This window comes from Kwoniella pini, chromosome 4 (assembly GCF_000512605.2).
Source record: "Kwoniella pini CBS 10737 chromosome 4, complete sequence".
NCBI lineage: Eukaryota > Fungi > Basidiomycota > Tremellomycetes > Tremellales > Cryptococcaceae > Kwoniella > Kwoniella pini.
In genome coordinates, this window is record NC_091719.1 from 305,762 (window position 1) to 322,634 (window position 16,873).

At 39.0% G+C, this 16,873-nt stretch overlaps 6 protein-coding genes across 6 annotated transcripts; 3 read left to right on the forward strand and 3 right to left on the reverse strand.

The window, feature by feature from the left end:
• Positions 1 to 1,132: 1,132 nt before the first annotated feature.
• Positions 1,133 to 2,170, forward strand: I206_103117 (uncharacterized protein; the record flags this gene model as incomplete). The annotated part of the gene is made up of 3 exons (XM_070202683.1): positions 1,133 to 1,588; positions 1,680 to 1,911; positions 1,974 to 2,170. The coding sequence occupies 3 exons, from the start codon at positions 1,133 to 1,135 to the stop codon at positions 2,168 to 2,170; spliced, it is 885 nt and encodes a 294-aa protein (XP_070058784.1).
• Positions 2,171 to 2,654: 484 nt separating this feature from the next.
• I206_103118 (uncharacterized protein) lies at positions 2,655 to 6,252 on the forward strand (the record flags this gene model as incomplete). The annotated part of the gene is made up of 15 exons (XM_070202684.1): positions 2,655 to 2,801; positions 2,888 to 3,324; positions 3,380 to 3,440; positions 3,535 to 3,784; positions 3,859 to 3,932; positions 3,997 to 4,092; positions 4,160 to 4,259; positions 4,314 to 4,694; positions 4,764 to 5,005; positions 5,063 to 5,233; positions 5,316 to 5,465; positions 5,523 to 5,594; positions 5,665 to 5,740; positions 5,801 to 5,983; positions 6,053 to 6,252. The coding sequence occupies 15 exons, from the start codon at positions 2,655 to 2,657 to the stop codon at positions 6,250 to 6,252; spliced, it is 2,640 nt and encodes an 879-aa protein (XP_070058785.1).
• A 588-nt stretch (positions 6,253 to 6,840) lies between these two features.
• Positions 6,841 to 8,841, forward strand: I206_103119 (uncharacterized protein; the record flags this gene model as incomplete). The annotated part of the gene is made up of 5 exons (XM_019153642.1): positions 6,841 to 7,469; positions 7,530 to 7,834; positions 7,894 to 8,075; positions 8,148 to 8,327; positions 8,383 to 8,841. The coding sequence occupies 5 exons, from the start codon at positions 6,841 to 6,843 to the stop codon at positions 8,839 to 8,841; spliced, it is 1,755 nt and encodes a 584-aa protein (XP_019013803.1).
• Positions 8,842 to 9,311: 470 nt separating this feature from the next.
• Positions 9,312 to 11,846, reverse strand: I206_103120 (uncharacterized protein; the record flags this gene model as incomplete). The annotated part of the gene is made up of 12 exons (XM_019153641.1): positions 9,312 to 9,627; positions 9,739 to 9,877; positions 9,956 to 10,047; positions 10,108 to 10,169; positions 10,232 to 10,260; positions 10,327 to 10,421; positions 10,480 to 10,594; positions 10,648 to 10,742; positions 10,851 to 11,010; positions 11,093 to 11,165; positions 11,277 to 11,551; positions 11,720 to 11,846. The coding sequence occupies 12 exons, from the start codon at positions 11,844 to 11,846 to the stop codon at positions 9,312 to 9,314; spliced, it is 1,578 nt and encodes a 525-aa protein (XP_019013802.1).
• A 478-nt stretch (positions 11,847 to 12,324) lies between these two features.
• Positions 12,325 to 14,944, reverse strand: I206_103121 (uncharacterized protein; the record flags this gene model as incomplete). Its single annotated transcript, XM_070202685.1, has 13 exons — positions 12,325 to 12,501; positions 12,579 to 12,673; positions 12,750 to 12,829; positions 12,890 to 13,007; positions 13,060 to 13,090; positions 13,161 to 13,416; positions 13,477 to 13,553; positions 13,613 to 13,669; positions 13,727 to 13,823; positions 13,876 to 14,051; positions 14,102 to 14,170; positions 14,229 to 14,654; positions 14,726 to 14,944. 13 exons carry the CDS (start codon positions 14,942 to 14,944, stop codon positions 12,325 to 12,327), a joined length of 1,878 nt encoding a protein of 625 aa, XP_070058786.1.
• Positions 14,945 to 15,607: 663 nt separating this feature from the next.
• Positions 15,608 to 16,438, reverse strand: I206_103122 (uncharacterized protein; the record flags this gene model as incomplete). The annotated part of the gene is made up of 1 exon (XM_019153639.1): positions 15,608 to 16,438. One exon carries the CDS (start codon positions 16,436 to 16,438, stop codon positions 15,608 to 15,610), a length of 831 nt encoding a protein of 276 aa, XP_019013800.1.
• Positions 16,439 to 16,873: the final 435 nt, after the last annotated feature.

Sequence of the window (16,873 nt, forward strand, 5' to 3'; positions counted from 1 at the left end):
AGATAAAACGCGTGAAAAAAAGGGAAGGAGGTATTAGGAAATATGAGTTTGGACGCTCTTTGACGATTTGGAGTTAGGGCGTATTTGGCTCTGGTGTAATCGAAAGAGGCTGAAGAAGTAACAATGAATGATGAGAGAGATGTAAATGATAAATGGTATGGTGGTATGGTGGATGGTGGATGGTGTTGGAATCGTGTGAGGTGGCAGACGGTGATCGTGTATTGTATCAGAAGTGGAGTTACTAAATGCGGGGACCCAAATACGTACATACAAGTGACTACGGCGTTAGTAGTGCGATAGCGTGATTACCGCAATGTGGCATCTATCATCTGTATCCTTCACTGTGGAAACATGCTCGCGCGAGGCGTTCCGACCCGTGTAATTGACCATCTTCATTGAAGATTGGGCCCATTCAGTCCCGATGAGTTGATGCGTAACAGTAAAAGAAGGTAATCAGCATACATCCGTACTTGTTCAAACTGATCACCATGGTCAGCAGACAGGGGAGGAATGGTAACCAGGACGTGCAATCACATCGTCAATCATGTCTCTGAATTAACGGTAACTTAGAACTGTTTGACCGTTTATCATCAAGGTGACAAATGGGTTGACTGTCTTCTCGTCTCCACGCTATGCTTGGGATCATGATCATACTATCCGGCTCCGCTTTGATCAATTGGAACCAAAAACGGCCGTATCGCTCATCTGTATTTCTACACTTAACAATGACAGTATGATCGGATAACCTCGGATCGAAGTGATATGAACGGTATTCTCCGATTTGTGATTTGCAACCCATTCACACTACCTTCCGTTACTCCTTCCCATTCACTTGGAAACCACTATTGTGTGGGGTCCAACAATTACAGGTACGAGTATTGGAACTCACCATTCGTTGTGTGAATCTTATGCTGTTTCATATAGAAATTGAAAGGTGATGCGATTAATCCCATTATGGTGCGATAGAATCCGATGCAGTTACTAACACTGGAAATCAACAATCATATAAAGTACTAATCCATCAGCTCCTTTTATCAATTCATCGTCATTTCACTCGTACAGAACCATAAACGAATAACCACAATTAACCACTTAACTACGCATTGATTAACTCCGATCTACTTGGAATACTATGTCAGCTCTACAATTGAACAATGCTGTTCCTTTGAGGTCACCCTCAACTATCAAAACCATATTACCTTCATTCGATGATTTACTAAGATCATTAGAAGATTCATCGACATCGCATGACTCTCAAATCATACCACATCATCATCATCATCATTATAATCATATCATTCATCCTCCTTATTCCAAACATCATAGACCATCAACTCCACCTACTCCTAAATCCATCTCATCTTCTTCCGAAAGTTCACACCACAAATCTCATCATGAAAATGGTAGAAAAAGATCAAACAGTGTACCATCTGTTTCTAGAACTCATCTTAAATCGCCTTTTAGGGAATTACATTTACTCCCTCAATCTGTCGAACATCACACAAATAGAATAAAAAGTTTAAAAGAAGGTGACGGTGAATGGGCTTCTTATTCACTTAACGCAGTTACTCCTTCTTCTTTACCATATGTGAGTATTTATAACACTTAACTATCATTACATCAAAGTTTGTTAGCAAACATTCAATTGAAGCTGATTGCTGATAAGTCATCAACTTTAGCACGCTCGACCACATTATCATCCTCGAAGTTCAACTGGATCAATTCCAATTTCCTTAACGAATCCAATACAAATAAAAGAGAAATCTTGCTCACCCCTCCACCATCCCCACCAATCCATTCAATACCCTTGCCATCCTCAACATCAAGTTGTACATGCTCCAGGTCCAATTCAAATACCTCCCAGACCAACGATACAAAATCGAACAACCAGCATTTCCCATTCTCCATTGAGTACAAGCGAACCTATGACGCCATCAAGCATTTTCGAGAAAATCAACATGAATATGAATCAGATGAAAAGAAAAGAAGAAGAATTACTGATAACTCCCTCACCTTGACCAGGTCATGGCATTTCATTGGTGAAGTAGGATGTTCACTTCAATTAAATTCCTACAATGATAAAAAGAGATATTCAAATTCCAATGTTGCCGAGAATATCTTAAGGGATATGATTAGAAATGAAGATCAACCAAGATGGGGTGTATTGTGATATTATTTGACTTCTATCGATTTTCTCGAATTACTTTTCAACCTTTTCATAATTTATTGTTTTTAGTCTGACCTCATGGTAGCGTGTTTTGACATATTTGTATATATGTATACTAGTAGATACACAATTTCCCACTTATATTGATGTTGTATTCTCAAAATGATCGTTCATGTATAAACCTATGCTATGCCTTACCGCATTCAAACGACATGAGTAACGAATCACCAATGAAACCACGTAGAAAAGCCATAAAGTTGAGAACATTACTTTTTACAAAGCTCGGATTCTACCGAAATCGAAAATCAAACGCGTCATAATTTAATGAAACGCGTTCAACGAGAATTTCCAACTTCTGTTGACTGGAATCTATACTTGCCATCAGCTCGTGATTATCCAGCATGCTCAACTAGCAGAGTCAGAGAGAGACGAACGATCTTGCAAGATCAATAACAAATTAGGCTTTAGACCATGACTACGTGCCACCATGTCAGACTCACAGTCTTCCGCCCTCTCTTCAATACGATTACCAACACCCACATCATTCCCATTTCCTTATCCGAAACCATATGATATTCAATTAGATTTGATGCAAGTAGTATTTCGAGCTATAGAAGATGGTAAAATAGCTATAGTAAGTTTATCTATTAACAATTTCTCTCTGAATCATCAATTAAAGTGTGAGTAAAAATATTGATGATTTGATTTTCATTTATTTAGGTAGAATCTCCAACTGGAACGGGTAAATCTTTATCACTTTTAACATCAACTTTAACATGGTTAAATCAACATACAAAAAGGTTAACAGAAGTATATACTGAACAATTAAAAGAAAAATATATGGATGAAAAAAATGATTTAAATGAACCAAAATGGGTAATTGAACATTCAATTAAAATGAAATTAGATGAAATGAAATTAATTGAAGAAGCAAGATTAGAAAGATTTTCTAAAGCTAGAGAAAGAGAGAAGAAAATAAGAAGAAAGATGAATTTAAATAAAGGTTTAGTTATTAAAAAAATCAAATCAATGAATGATTTAGATAAAAAAATAAAAGAAATAAAAGATGAAAATGATTTTTTACCTTATGAAAATTTACAAAATGGTGAAGAAGATGGATTGTATCTCTCCAAGGAGGTTAGAGAATTAATGGAAAAGTAAGTCAGGTAGAGTTATTCTTGATATCATTTAAAGCTTATCATATGATTACAGATACGAATCAACTAGACCTAAAGCCAAGCAAGAAGAAATTGAAGAAGAGGATTTACCTAAAGTGCATATCAATGATTTACAGTTATTTCTTGATTATTTCATGATCATCGTATAAGTCGGAATGGTCGTGGCTGACTTAGACTTTGATCAAACAGATATATTATACTTCTCGTACTCATACTCAACTTCGTCAATTGACTTCAGAATTACTTAAAACCTCTTTCCCGCTGAAAGAAGATGACCTCGACAATAACGCTGAAGCTGGACCATCGACTACGAAAGGGGTCAGTCTAGTACCCCTCGGAAGTAGGAAACAACTGTGCATAAATGACAAAGTCCGATCATTGGCTAAGAATGGAGGGGATGAAAGGATGAATGAAGCTTGTTTAGATATGCAAAAATCAGGTATGTCACCATTGTGTGAAACTGCAAGCTCAGAGTTGATTTCGCAGTAGTCTCGTGCTGACGATGACGGCTAGGTAAGACGAGATGTGAATTTTTACCTACAAAAGCGGAAGAGGGCATAATGCTAGATGCGAGGGATGCGGTATTGGTATGTGCTATATGAGCTGAATTGCACCGACCTGATACGAAAGCTGACATGATATCATCTCAAGGCTTCCGTGAAAGATATAGAAGATATAGTTGCTATAGGACGTAAATCTTGCGTCTGTCCATATTACGCCACCAGGCGAGCGGTGAAGCAAAGTCAGGTACGTGTCTCTGTTCCAGCTATTAGTGAAATTGTTTGCTCGACTCGGCTGATTGGGTTTACTGAAGATCGTTACACTACCTTATAATCTTCTATTACAGAAAAATGCAAGAGAAGCGCTGAACATCAATTTGAAAGATCAGATAATTGTCATCGACGAGGCGCACAGTAAGCTCACTCCCGTGTCCCAGGGCAGAGACTAGCTTACATGAGGTTTGGTAGATCTGATAGATACCTTGTTATCGATACATTCAACGACACTAACTTCAACAACGATATCAAGCGCAATCTCACAATTACAACAATATCTAGCGAGATTCAAGAACAGACTAAAGTCCATTCACTCTTTGAAAATTCGTCAGGTGTTAAGTTTGTTGAACGGGTTATTATCAGTGTGTCAAAACTTTATAGGTAATGACGAAAAAGGGAAAAGTAAAATCAAGCATGAAGTGCTAAATGTGAATGATTTAATGGAAAGGATTGGAAAAGGAAATGATCAATTGAATCCACTTGAACTGGTTGAGTATTTGAAAGAGAGTAAATTGGCTAGGAAAATTAGTGGATTTTCCGAATACATTGCTGAGCAGAATAATGCGAAAGAAGGTGAACTATCCTGCCTCATATCCTGTCTCGTGGTCGAAATGCTAACAAATAACTCGGTGGTGAATGCAGAGAAAGCATCCAGAACGTCTTCGCAAAGACACGCCTCAATTGCCTCTTTCCATATTGTCGAGGCCTTCTTACTTTCCTTGGTCGATGCACGAGACGACGGAAGAGTCATCCTTTCGTCGGAGGATAAGAATGGATCGCGAACAGTGATTATCAAATACGTCTTACTGAATCCTGCTGAGAGATTCAAGCAAATCGTAGAAGAAGCTAGAAGTGTGGTCTTGGCGGGAGGTACGATGGAACCTGTAAGTCTTGATAGCTTCCTTGACGAGGCGGAAAGCTAATGAACATATATGAGACAGATTTCGGATTTCCTACAACAATTATTCCCGCAAATACCAAAAAATCAATTTAGCACTCTATCATGTTCTCATGTTATACCTAAAGAGAATCTTCTAACACAAGTAGTTTGCGTTGGACCTAGGAAAACGGAATTTGGATTCAAATTTTACAATAGAGAGAACGATCTGCTCGTATGTCATCATTTAAGATGTAGCTGAGAATGAGAATTCGGATATTGTCGGAAGAAATGGCTGATTTCCTCTTCTGTTATAGCTGACCGAACTTGGATCCGTAATTCAATCCGTAATTGGATTAGTCCCTGACGGAGTAGTTGTATTCCTTCCTTCATATGCCTTTTTAGATAAGGTGAAGTCTATTTGGACCAACTCAGGATTGATGAGCAAATTGGGTGAAAAAAAGACTGTGCGCTTGTCTTTGCTCATAATCGTAGATTTTAAAGCTGATAATTAGGAGATTTAGTTATTCTTTGAACCTCAGACTAGTGGAGATGTGGAAACTACCCTTAGAGATTATGCTTTGGCCATCTCGACCGTATGTGTTGATATTACTTTGACTTGACGGATCTGTATGATCGGCTGATAAGATACACGTTGCTGTGTAGGTCAGCTTGGGAGGAGAAAGAAGTAAGAAAACGGGTGCATTGTTATTTGCAGTAGTAGGGGGCAAGTTATCTGAAGGTCAGTACGAAATAAGCTATCCAATTTTTGTGAAATGAATTCGCTGATGCGATTCAATAGGTATTAATTTCAGTGATTCGCTTGGAAGATGCGTTATTATGGTTGGATTACCATTCGCCAATGTTGGGTCAATCGAATTACAAGAACGTATGAAATATATAGAAAATTTACCTGGAAATAGTAAGGAATCAAGTAGAGAGATGTATGAGAATTTATGTATGAGAGCGGTTAATCAGTCAATTGGTGAGTTGAACGACACATCTATAGGAAAGGTAATAGAGTTTAACTTAGTTGTCCGATATGATCTTTTAGGTCGAGCAATCCGTCATGCGAATGATTACGCTACTATCTTACTTGTTGATAAGAGATATAGTACAACTCGAATTAAAAATAAATTACCTAAATGGATAGGAGAAGATATCAAGATTCAAAGTGATTTTGGAAGTGTGGCTAAGAATATAGCTTTATTTTTCAGGGAGAAAAGGGAGAAAGAAAAAGGAATGAAAGTTTGAAACGCTCGACGCGACGAAATTAAAGGATTCATCGCAAAGCTTGCTTATATATTCGATGAAAAAGAATCTGTTGTTGTATATTAGTGATTTATAATATTGACAAAGGGATATAAAGAAAGGATAAGATGAATGCATTGGATGGTATATTGTACGGTGAGTAAAGCTACTGCCGCATTGAACCTCCCTTTGGGAATTCTCACTCAAATAGAACTAAAGGACAAAGCGCAATTTGGTATACGCACTGATCATCGGAATCCAAACTTGACCCTTCTTGACAACAAAAGAAAACGCAACTGCGTGTACAGAGATCTTCCTATTGACAATTCACTAACTTTCTTTGATGTGGTCAATGAAGATTCAGATTATATAACGACGTTGAGTATCAATCGAAGTCGAGAACAATCTTTGAATTTAACACTCATCTGACATCATTTTCAAATCCAGGAAAAAGCCTTTGGAAATTGGAATGAATCTCACTTTGATTTCCTTTGTCAAAATCCTTAATGGTTATAAACATAATTGATTCTCTTTAATCAAATATAATTATCAATATCAATAAAATACAATATAGATTAAATTGAAATCAAAATGACTCCTTCTTTTCTACGTAAAAGAGATAGACCTCATCAATTAAATTCAAATAATAAACATAAACCTATTAGACCTTCTTTATCATTACCAGATTTAACTACACCTTTATTAGATATTTCATCTTGGGAAGAAGTTCCTCCATTTCAATTTCAATTAAAATCACCTATTTCTCCAAATACACCATTAAATATATCAAATAATTCAAATAATCCAAATTCAATTGATGGAATTAAAAGAAAAATGTCATTTAATAAAAAACCAAGTTTAATTGATTCATCTTCAAAAGGAAAAGGTCAAAATTCTTTTCCTCAATTTCATAGACCTTTTACACCAAAACTTATAAATCACGTTAATTTAAATTTTGATATCATAAACAATGAAGATAAAGAAGATTTTAGAAAATCACGAATTGGTTGGTCTTCTGATCATCCATTTTCACAACCTATTTATAACTATCAACAAGCACCTTCTTCTTGGAATAAATTATCTCAATCTGGAATAGAAGGATCTGGACCCTCAAGAGATAGTTTACATAGAGTAATAAGTAGAAGAAAAGGAAGAAAGAAGGGTACTGTTGGTAAATTGAATATAGCTGTAGTAGGTGGTAAAGGAGTAGGTAAAACAAGGTGAGCTGATCCGTTGGTGACGTACCTAGTCCGGATTCAGCTGACAAGGAAATAATTAAGCTTCATAAACCTCTTACTGTCTACGCTAAATACGGTAGAATACCCAACTACAACTATCCCATTAAACTCAACGAGCAAATTGAAATCTTACACTGCTATATCAACTATCGATGAACGATTATTAGTCAGGATTATAGATACTCCTGGATTAGATTTACGTTTGAACGATGAACTCGCCACGAAAGCTAGGATGAGAGGAGTAGGTGGTTTAATCAGATTACTTGAAGATAGGTTCGAAGTCATGTGTGAGGAAGAAAGGAAAATTAGACGAATGACAGGTGGTGAAGAGGGATTGATACATCTTGGTGAGCTCAAGAAATCAAAGTGAATTACCTATCTTATGCCTTCTGTCACTATATGCCAGTGATTTACCTCATCGATGCACGAGAGATCCTTCATCCGCAATCAACGAACGGCTTGGATATAGTAGATTGGTCATGTGTTGGTCTATTCGATGATGATCAGCCGGCATTCAAGTCTACAGCAGAAAACGAAGCGTACGATCCGTCATCATCAGCGAAGGTATCAGACGCGGAGATTGATATTGTAAGTGGATGAACTTGTTAAAGCTTATTGGAAAATGTGACCACTGACCAGATGATTGTTTATTTTGAGCAGATTCGTAAATTATCGAAAAGAGCAAATGTATTACCCGTACTCACTCATTCCGATTCTTTGACAATATCCGAATTGAACAAGGTTAAATTTGTCGTCAGACGGGATTTGGGAGATAAGAAATATGATATACCAGGAAGAGGATTTGGTATTTTTAATGATTTCGACGAAATCACAAGGAAGGTTAGTGTGCTCAGCTTCAAATCTTAATTTGGCAGGTAGCTAATACTTACTGTAGAGTATGGAATCAACGATATTGTCAGAAACAGAAGATCAAAGACCACCTACACCAGATTCAATAAATCCTACAATTAATCCAATAGATGAAATTGAAGAAATTTCATTAGAATTACCATATCATATTTTTTTACCTGATCATACAATTTTTAACTCAAAACTTACAGAAGTTATAACAACAACTAAAACTAAAGGAAGTAGTATTATAACTACCACAACGACTACTTCTACGATATCTAATTCAACTTCTTTAAATGATGAAAATTTAGAAGGAAAAAAAAGAATATATAAATGGGGTCAAGCTGAAATTTTTAATCCTTCTCATAATGATTTTAATTTATTAAAAGAAAATATCTTAGGTGAAAATTCAAAAATTCTAATCAAAACAACAAGGGAAATTCTTTATGAAGCTTATAGAACTGAAAGATTGCTTAATTCAAAACGACAAACCAGAATATGAGTTTGCTATTCAAATGGAATGGATCTTGGGATATAGATATATGATTTGGATTACAATTTTGATTATCTAATAAAATAACTTGATAAATACTGTCGAATTGCTAATTCGAAATGCTTGACCTGACTCTTCATCATACCTTAATGCTTTATAAGCCACTGCGTGGAAATACCTCTTGATATTGCTGGTAGAAAATAACTCATACAAGTTAAATAAAGTGTGATATCTGTATGTATATGTTTTCTTACCTGGGTATTGGTACAACGCATATCAACGGGCTTTGCATGATGTTTCAGTCGACGCTCAGGACCGTAATGAAAAGCAAGTCACTTTCATGTACGTGGGATTAGTGAACTAGCATAGCATGAAGAAGTTTGTGACAAATCTCTCTATCGATACATAGGATCCACAGATGTAAAGGTCAAATCTATAGCAGCACATCGAAAAGTAAGTCATACCTCCCAGACATAGCATTATATATCCTTTTTCTCCTCTTGTCCTCGATCAATCTCTTCAGCAGCTCTATCAAGTGTATATTGCGAAATTTCCATATCTTTAACTTGTTGACTTGAAGGAAGTATAAGTGGACTATCATCTAATCCTCTTGAATGAAAATTAGATTCACCATCTTCATAAACACTTTGAGGAGAAGTATTTTCAGTTTCTGTAAATGATGGTGAATGTAAATTTGTTTCACTTGGATGAGTTGATGGTGTACTTGATAATGAAACACCTGTTGCAGATGCTAATTCCATCTCTTTTCTCAATTTTTCTAATTCTCTTTCAAACCTATCATCATATATGTATCAGCGTGATTGTCATAAAAGAAGTATATGAGCACAAATGAATTTGGGAAATTCTTGCATGGAGAATAGTAAAGATGAAAATTAGAATACTCACTTCCTACCGAATACTTCGACATAGAAACTCGCTCCATTCCAAGCTGATACAGCAAATATTACGATCAAGAACACTGAACTTGCTCTTGAGCTATTGATAAACAAAGTAGCAGGAGGAATCATGAATATTATGCTGTAGACTTTTTCTAGATGTCAGTATAGCTGTCGAGCAAGCAAAGGGCGCAGATCAATGAGTATGATAATATTGTAAGACTCACTCAATTGACCGAAGATGAACCATAATTCTCGGTGTTCGGGTTTTATTCCCTGCAAAGCCTTTCCGATAGGCCCACGCTTATCATTCAGTAGACTGGTTCGCAGTTCATACATCAGCTGCAGGCGGATGGGATAAATAACCGCTTCGACTCACAATCTGAAGGAATTCTGCCTCTGGCCAGACTCAATCTTGCTTTTCCTGTCTAAGGAGATAAACTAATGTAGTATAGTAAGTCAGCTTTCATCCTTGGTACAAGTCTTTGCGGACACAAGCTGACCTTGTAGTATGCAGCTTGCCACAGAATATCTGTCCGAGTCATATCCGTCAGTGAAGTCTAATGTTTCAGGCAAGGAAAGCTTGAAAGGGACTTACATGGCACGCCGCTCAGTAAGATCATAGTATACCATTTATAATTGTTTACATCCTTCAGGCCAGGATACCTCTCCTCTGCATTTGGGTAATTGTGTCTAAGGGGTTGCTGCAATCAGTTATACACGATCCAATCCTTCAAACTCGGATACTCACCTTATAACGCAGAGTACGATTGTTGGATAAATATGTATGAATATGGATATAATTTTGTCAAGTGAATGAAATACCAATGAGTTTCGCCATGTTATTATTGCACTTGCGATGGGGCCTAGGAAAGCTATATCAGACTCTGCGCAGTGCCGTAAGATTAGACCGACTTACCCAAAGTCAGAAGGTAGCAACATATAAAGAGTACTGTGGACGAAGGGAAAACCCAGATCCACAATAAATCAAGGATATTGACAAAGTAACACAAACTGCAAATACTCGTTAGAATGGTAGCTAGCTCATACTGCTGAAGCTGACTTACTCTAACAGGCAAAGTCAGCCAGCGATAATACTCTCTGTGATTTAATTCGTATCACTTACCAAATAAGAAATAATGCCAAGCTTTCTTCTTGTAGGTATAGAATCTTAATGGTAGGTAGAGAGCACTTTGAACAGTGTATACCAGAGGGAAATACTCAGGTGCCATGCCGTATAGCAAGCAAGTAAATGCGAGACTCATCACGCCAAATAAGAAGGCTACATAGTTCATATAAGAAATCAGCAAATAGCCTCCTACCGCGTTAATTTATCGATGACAGTCGAGATGACTATTACTCACAGATCTTATCTTTCGTTCGAACAACCTGTGCAGATCTCCAAGTACTGGATAAATGGGTAACTTTTGCTGCGAGCTAACCACGACCAATAGTTTTTATCAGCATCTCGCCTTACGTTGACCTTAATGTCAAAGTTCGTCTGATTCAACCCATTACCTGTGATTTTCATTCGACCGTTTAACTCACCTTAACTTTGATTCTCTCAACTTCACGTTCAACTTCTTTTCTATATTTCTCTCCAACTCTATCCCTTTCTCCTACTTTATCACCATCATTCTTATCTTCATTATTTGGTGGAGGTTCATCTCCATCTAAGTATAGTATACTAGTTCCTCCTCCACCTGGAGTTCTTAATCCTTTAGGTAAGAGTTCTACAGCTCTTGATTTAATTTTAGAAGATTGAGCTTTCAATCTACGATTAAATAAGTCCAAGCGTGAATCGAAAAAAGTTTCAATCACATCTAAGTGGAAAAGAAAGGTTGAATATTCAATATTAGTGATCCGACTCAATATATGCATAATTTGACCCATATCGTCAGTATGTTTTGGCAGCAAGAGCGCGTGCGAAGAATTTGTATGTTCCCACAGTAGATGGGATAGGAGAAAATAGAGCTGCCCAGTACACTCACCCAATAACGTTAAAGCTCCCGCCCAATCCTCAGAATATCTATCTAAACTTGTCAAAGTCATTATGTTTGTCAAAGAAGAACTCCTAGGTAAAGGATCTCTTTTAGGTCTGTCTGAAGTTGAGGACATTATGATAGAGGAGGATTGCTCTCTGCAGCCAAGCGACTGAGCTATTTATGCTTGATATGATGTTCAGTCGTATGAACGGTATATAGGTGAAAGGAATACAAATACGGATGCTATCGATGATGTCAATGATGTGTGGGTTTAAGGTTATCGAAGAACGTGTTCATGATGGGTATGATGAAGAAAGTATGAGAATAACTTTTATTACAATTACAATTGATGATCTGACGCGAATGACGCAATGATCCCCTTAGATTCAAACATTATCGCGTCCTGGAATCACGCGGTTCCCAGCAGCCATGCCCTCTGCGTGTCTGACGTCTGGTGCTGAACAACGAAAAGTACAACTCATGATTATGCATGAAACTATATTGCGTTGATGCCTTCAATCCTTATGATAATATGCAATACAATGAGGGAAAGGACACGCCCGTATGGAAAAATAGGTAACCGATCATGTCCACCTGTTCTGTTTTCAGTCTTATGGTAAAACCTTGGTCACTACACCTAAAACCTTCGTTTTCGCCTCTCTCAGTAATATCAATTGACCCTCTTTCAAGAACTCTGTGTGACTGATGAATTCAAAAACGCATTTCGCTCGATCACCCGTACGTATCAACCCTGAAGGGTGATCTAAGGATACTATCCTTACGGTTTGCTATTCAACCATTTGTCAGCCTTACTTCAACATGACGACGGTGCACAGACAGAAGATTGCAGCTAGGAGGGACTCACTCGAATGGCTCCGCAATGCATCATTGCTTGATATTTCGGCTGTATAGTCGATGCGTGATGTAATACCATGACCATACCTTCGAATCGTTTGACCGCTACGAAATGGGAAAATGTATTAGGATTTGCGACTCCCGATGCCCGCAACAGATAGGTGACGAGTAGATAACTCACCTTTTGGCGGGTTCTCGGTTTTGCCTATCAATACCATTCCTTTCCTGACCTGCGTCCTACGTATCCTCTTCAATGCGAATCTATAGTTAAAATGAAGTCAGCGATCAATGCTGGTTGATCAATCATCCGAGTCAACTGACGATACACTTTGACCAGCTTCACCGCTCGTGACTGAAGCCCTCTTTCGCTGTATAGTCTTGACGGCAGTAGGCATGAACTGCCCCACAGAATCAGGGCCGAGCAATACCGCATCGTTGGCTAATACACCGACGTGTCAGCTTTTGATGCTCAATGGCTTCGAATAGCTTACCATGTATAGTACCGGAAGTGATGACACCGCTCTGATAGTCGTTCGTACACGATCAGCAACACATATCGAAGAATGTCAGATGTGGTTTCTGCATGACTCACCACAACAGTACCAACAAAAGGCACTGAGAACACGTCGCTTATCTGAAATTCGAACGGAGCATCCACGACATACTTGTCATCCGATTGAGAAGAGGGCAAACAATTCAAGAAGGTTCTCAACATCGGTAAATTGTGTCCGGTAACGTTTGAAACCATGAATATGGGACATAGTCTTCCGCCAGAGCCAAGTGGTTGACCAAGATACCTTGCACAGTCTACTGCATCTTGAGCTGTATTTACAAACACGGGTATACGTCTAAAATTCACACGTATCAGCTTAGCGAGTCTCCTTACGATATCGTGCGGAATGACTCGCCTGCATCCTGGACTCTTGAGCACCTTGGTAAGCATATTGATAGTTTGCTCAAGGATCTTGGGCGGAGTCATATCGATCTACGCAAATCAACCATTTAGCTAACGCGAAAAGCCACTTTATAGACAACTAAACCCACCTTGGTCACGCATACAGCTATTGGCACATTCAAAGCTAGAGCTACGCCCAAGTGTTCCTAACTTCTGATTAGCATGAATGGCTGGGCGGAGTACAGCTTAGATCTATAACTCACTTTCGACATTCCGATCAGACCAGCATTTCCACCAACCATCAACATCACGTAATCTGGCGCGCAACCACTTAGACCATACAGTGTAGTCTTGAAATACCTATCGACCACATTAGTTCTAAGAAAAGAAGCGGGCCAGGCGAGTGACTTACCTTTCGTGACCTGCCAAATCTATAAAGCTCACTACCTTACTTGCCCTCTTACAAATCTCCTCCCAGCCCAACTTCTCTCTTTTCGCTACTGCTAGAGCGTGACCATGAACGTCCGAAGTATCGGTAGTGTGGGAGGTAGGTATGACAGCTTGACCAGTAGGTGAAAAGCCCAATATCTGGAAATGACTTCAGCTGAGATCCTCCGGTTCCAAAGCAGATAGCTCACCTCTCCTCCTACTGAGGACGTACGTCCAGTCTCAATCTCATGGGGGTGTCTGAACAACGCTACTCTAGCCTGCAATCAAGACACCATCAGTCAACAACACCTCCCGGTATAGGTAGGATATACTTACTTTCCCTCGCCCATCATCAAGTCCTCCTCTAGTCAACACACCCAAAGTCGTACTTTTTCCCGCATCTACATTCCCTACAACAGCAACTCTAACTTCCATGATTTCCTCGACTCCTCTAGGTGTTAATCTGACCATCCAGCATCCATGACTAGTTTCATCTTTGTCTATCCTATACAAGTCGTTCAATTCAGCTTTCAAAGCCAAGCAAGCTGTTTTCAGTCTGTCGATGGACTTGTCCAATTGAGCGGACGTCAAGGAGATACCAACATTCGGTATTGGATCTGAAGTGGAACTAAGAGAATATGAGTGTTGAGGGGAAGGATGAGCTCCGAGTGATATTAGTTGTTCGCCGTGTCCTTTGAGTAGCTTAGATGCTAAGCGGGATTGAATTTCGTCTATACTGCTCTCGTCAGATATTATCAATTCCTATCATCAGTCGTGACAAATCAGCTTGAATCACCCTATGAGGGTCCAAATCTATGGCAGCTGTAGCTCACCTCGATCGATATCTCTTTTTCATCATCTTTATCTTCATCCACTTTGACTTCAATCACGGGTTGCTGTTGTTGAAGTTGATCTTTCTTAGAGGGTAATTTACCATGATGTCTAGCTAATTCAGCTGCAGCATGAGCTTCTCTAGCTTCTTTTATAGATTGGATATGTTTCTCATGGGATATAGCTTCAATTTCAGCTTGAAACGATTTAAGCGTTGTCATCTTTGACTTGACTTTTGAACAAAGGTGGGTGGCAAAGGGAGTAGAGAGAATCGATAAGTTCAAGAAGCTAATATATACGGCCCTGTCAGAGTGACTGCGGATTGATTATGCGGGTCAAGATCTCTAATCTTTCGACTCGATTCTGCGTGTTTTCCAAGATGACTGTATATTGATTCCAGTTTGTATGTGTAGCTAGACGTTGTATATATCAGGACGATCTTGAGTGTAATTGGCATTGCGAGTCGGTAATCGGAGGTTAAGTGGTATATGATTATCGCGTGCGGGGCACCGAGGGTAGAGGGTAGAGGGTCTTCCCTTTTACTGTATAATTGGGTGGCAAAAACTGTAAAATCATTCCATAGACGCACAACAATTTCAAGCTAAAGTTCTGAAAATGTACAAGACAGATCGACAGTGGTCGCAAGGGGAGTATACACTAGATCAGTCAGATTGGTAACGGGATACAGCTGGAGCAGACTCTAACACTCAGGCAAAGTAGTGAAGCTTGCGCGAGCTATAGATTCATCGAAGAACCAAAAAGTAGGACAAGCACGCAGAACAGAAATGGCATACAGAAACTACCAATTATTTGAACATTTAAAGTAAAGTGAACAGCGTTGCTCCCTCTGAGATTCTCATCAGCGGATCGAATTCGAAGCTTGATCACTCGAGCGGTCCGAACCCGTGGAACAACTTCTCAGCCCCTTCAAGAGCCCAAGATCTTTCTGCAAGTGAGAAAGCCTCTTCTAAGTCCCGGATTGGTCTATTCTTTGCTGTGCGAACCGACTTAACCTTGTCCCGAAGACTGTCAAGAGCTTGCGCGATTGAGATTTCAGACGTGTCTATAGTCTCGCTATCGGTATCACATTGAAAATCTTCCAGGAGGACAGTCATATAAAAAGCAGTACCGATATTCAAAGGGGGTTTTGGTCCAGGCCACTCGGCGTTTTCCCAGAGTTTCCAAGCTCGGAATTTTTCTCTTTCAACCTCTGGGATTGAGTCGGTGAGATTGTTACACTCAGAGGCCTTTCCTTTCAATATTTTACCATGTTTTGGGTTCGAAACGACACCTCTTACGTCGTCTTCCATAGGTAAAAATATATCTGGCATAGCCTCTTGAATGTAAGATCGAAATGTGTCTCTTGCACTTCTGAGATGCGTATCAACGTATTCTTGGATGCACCTCTTGAGCTCTTGAGTGTTACTTGAGTCTTCTCGAGACTTTCTGGCCCCCGCGATATCGATGGTTTGGGTACTGTCGATCTCTTCAGGAAGGGCCGCTGAATCATTTGACTCTTCTTGTACAGTAGAACCTCGAGCACTACCGTCTGATTCCAAGATATAGTCGATATAGGTTCGAGGCCATGAGAAACCATTCAATTCGTCATCAGAACAGTCCGTGTCATCGCAATCGCTCGATTCAGGCTCTTCACTGGAGTCGGAATGTTCTAAAGGACAGCTTTGATTGGTCATCTGTTGCTCTTGCTGAGTCATCCGGTCTACGATTACAACCATAGCTCAGTGGAAAATACTGCGAATTTCACAGGAAAATCGTGGAAAACATCGATTCAATTATCGGTCTTTTTACGCACACAAGAAAACTCAAAACGAATGGAGATCTCACTCATTGAGTTTTTCAGAATCGGTTGGGCTATTCTTGATCTGCTGTAGAGGATCTTTATGGTCAATCTCAGAGTTGAAAGATTTATAATGATTCAATATTCAATGTAGTCAAGTGAAGATTAGAAAGAGGACATGATGACTCGCTCAAGTATTTATACCATTTTATCAAGTGTTTTCGCCACTCAAAGCCCAAGTACATATGATACAGTATATATGACGGCTTCGAATTAGTGAAAGGTTCTTTCCTTAGTACTGTAGAAAGTCAATGGATGTAACAGTCGTTAGGACTTCCGGGGTGTTTTGGAC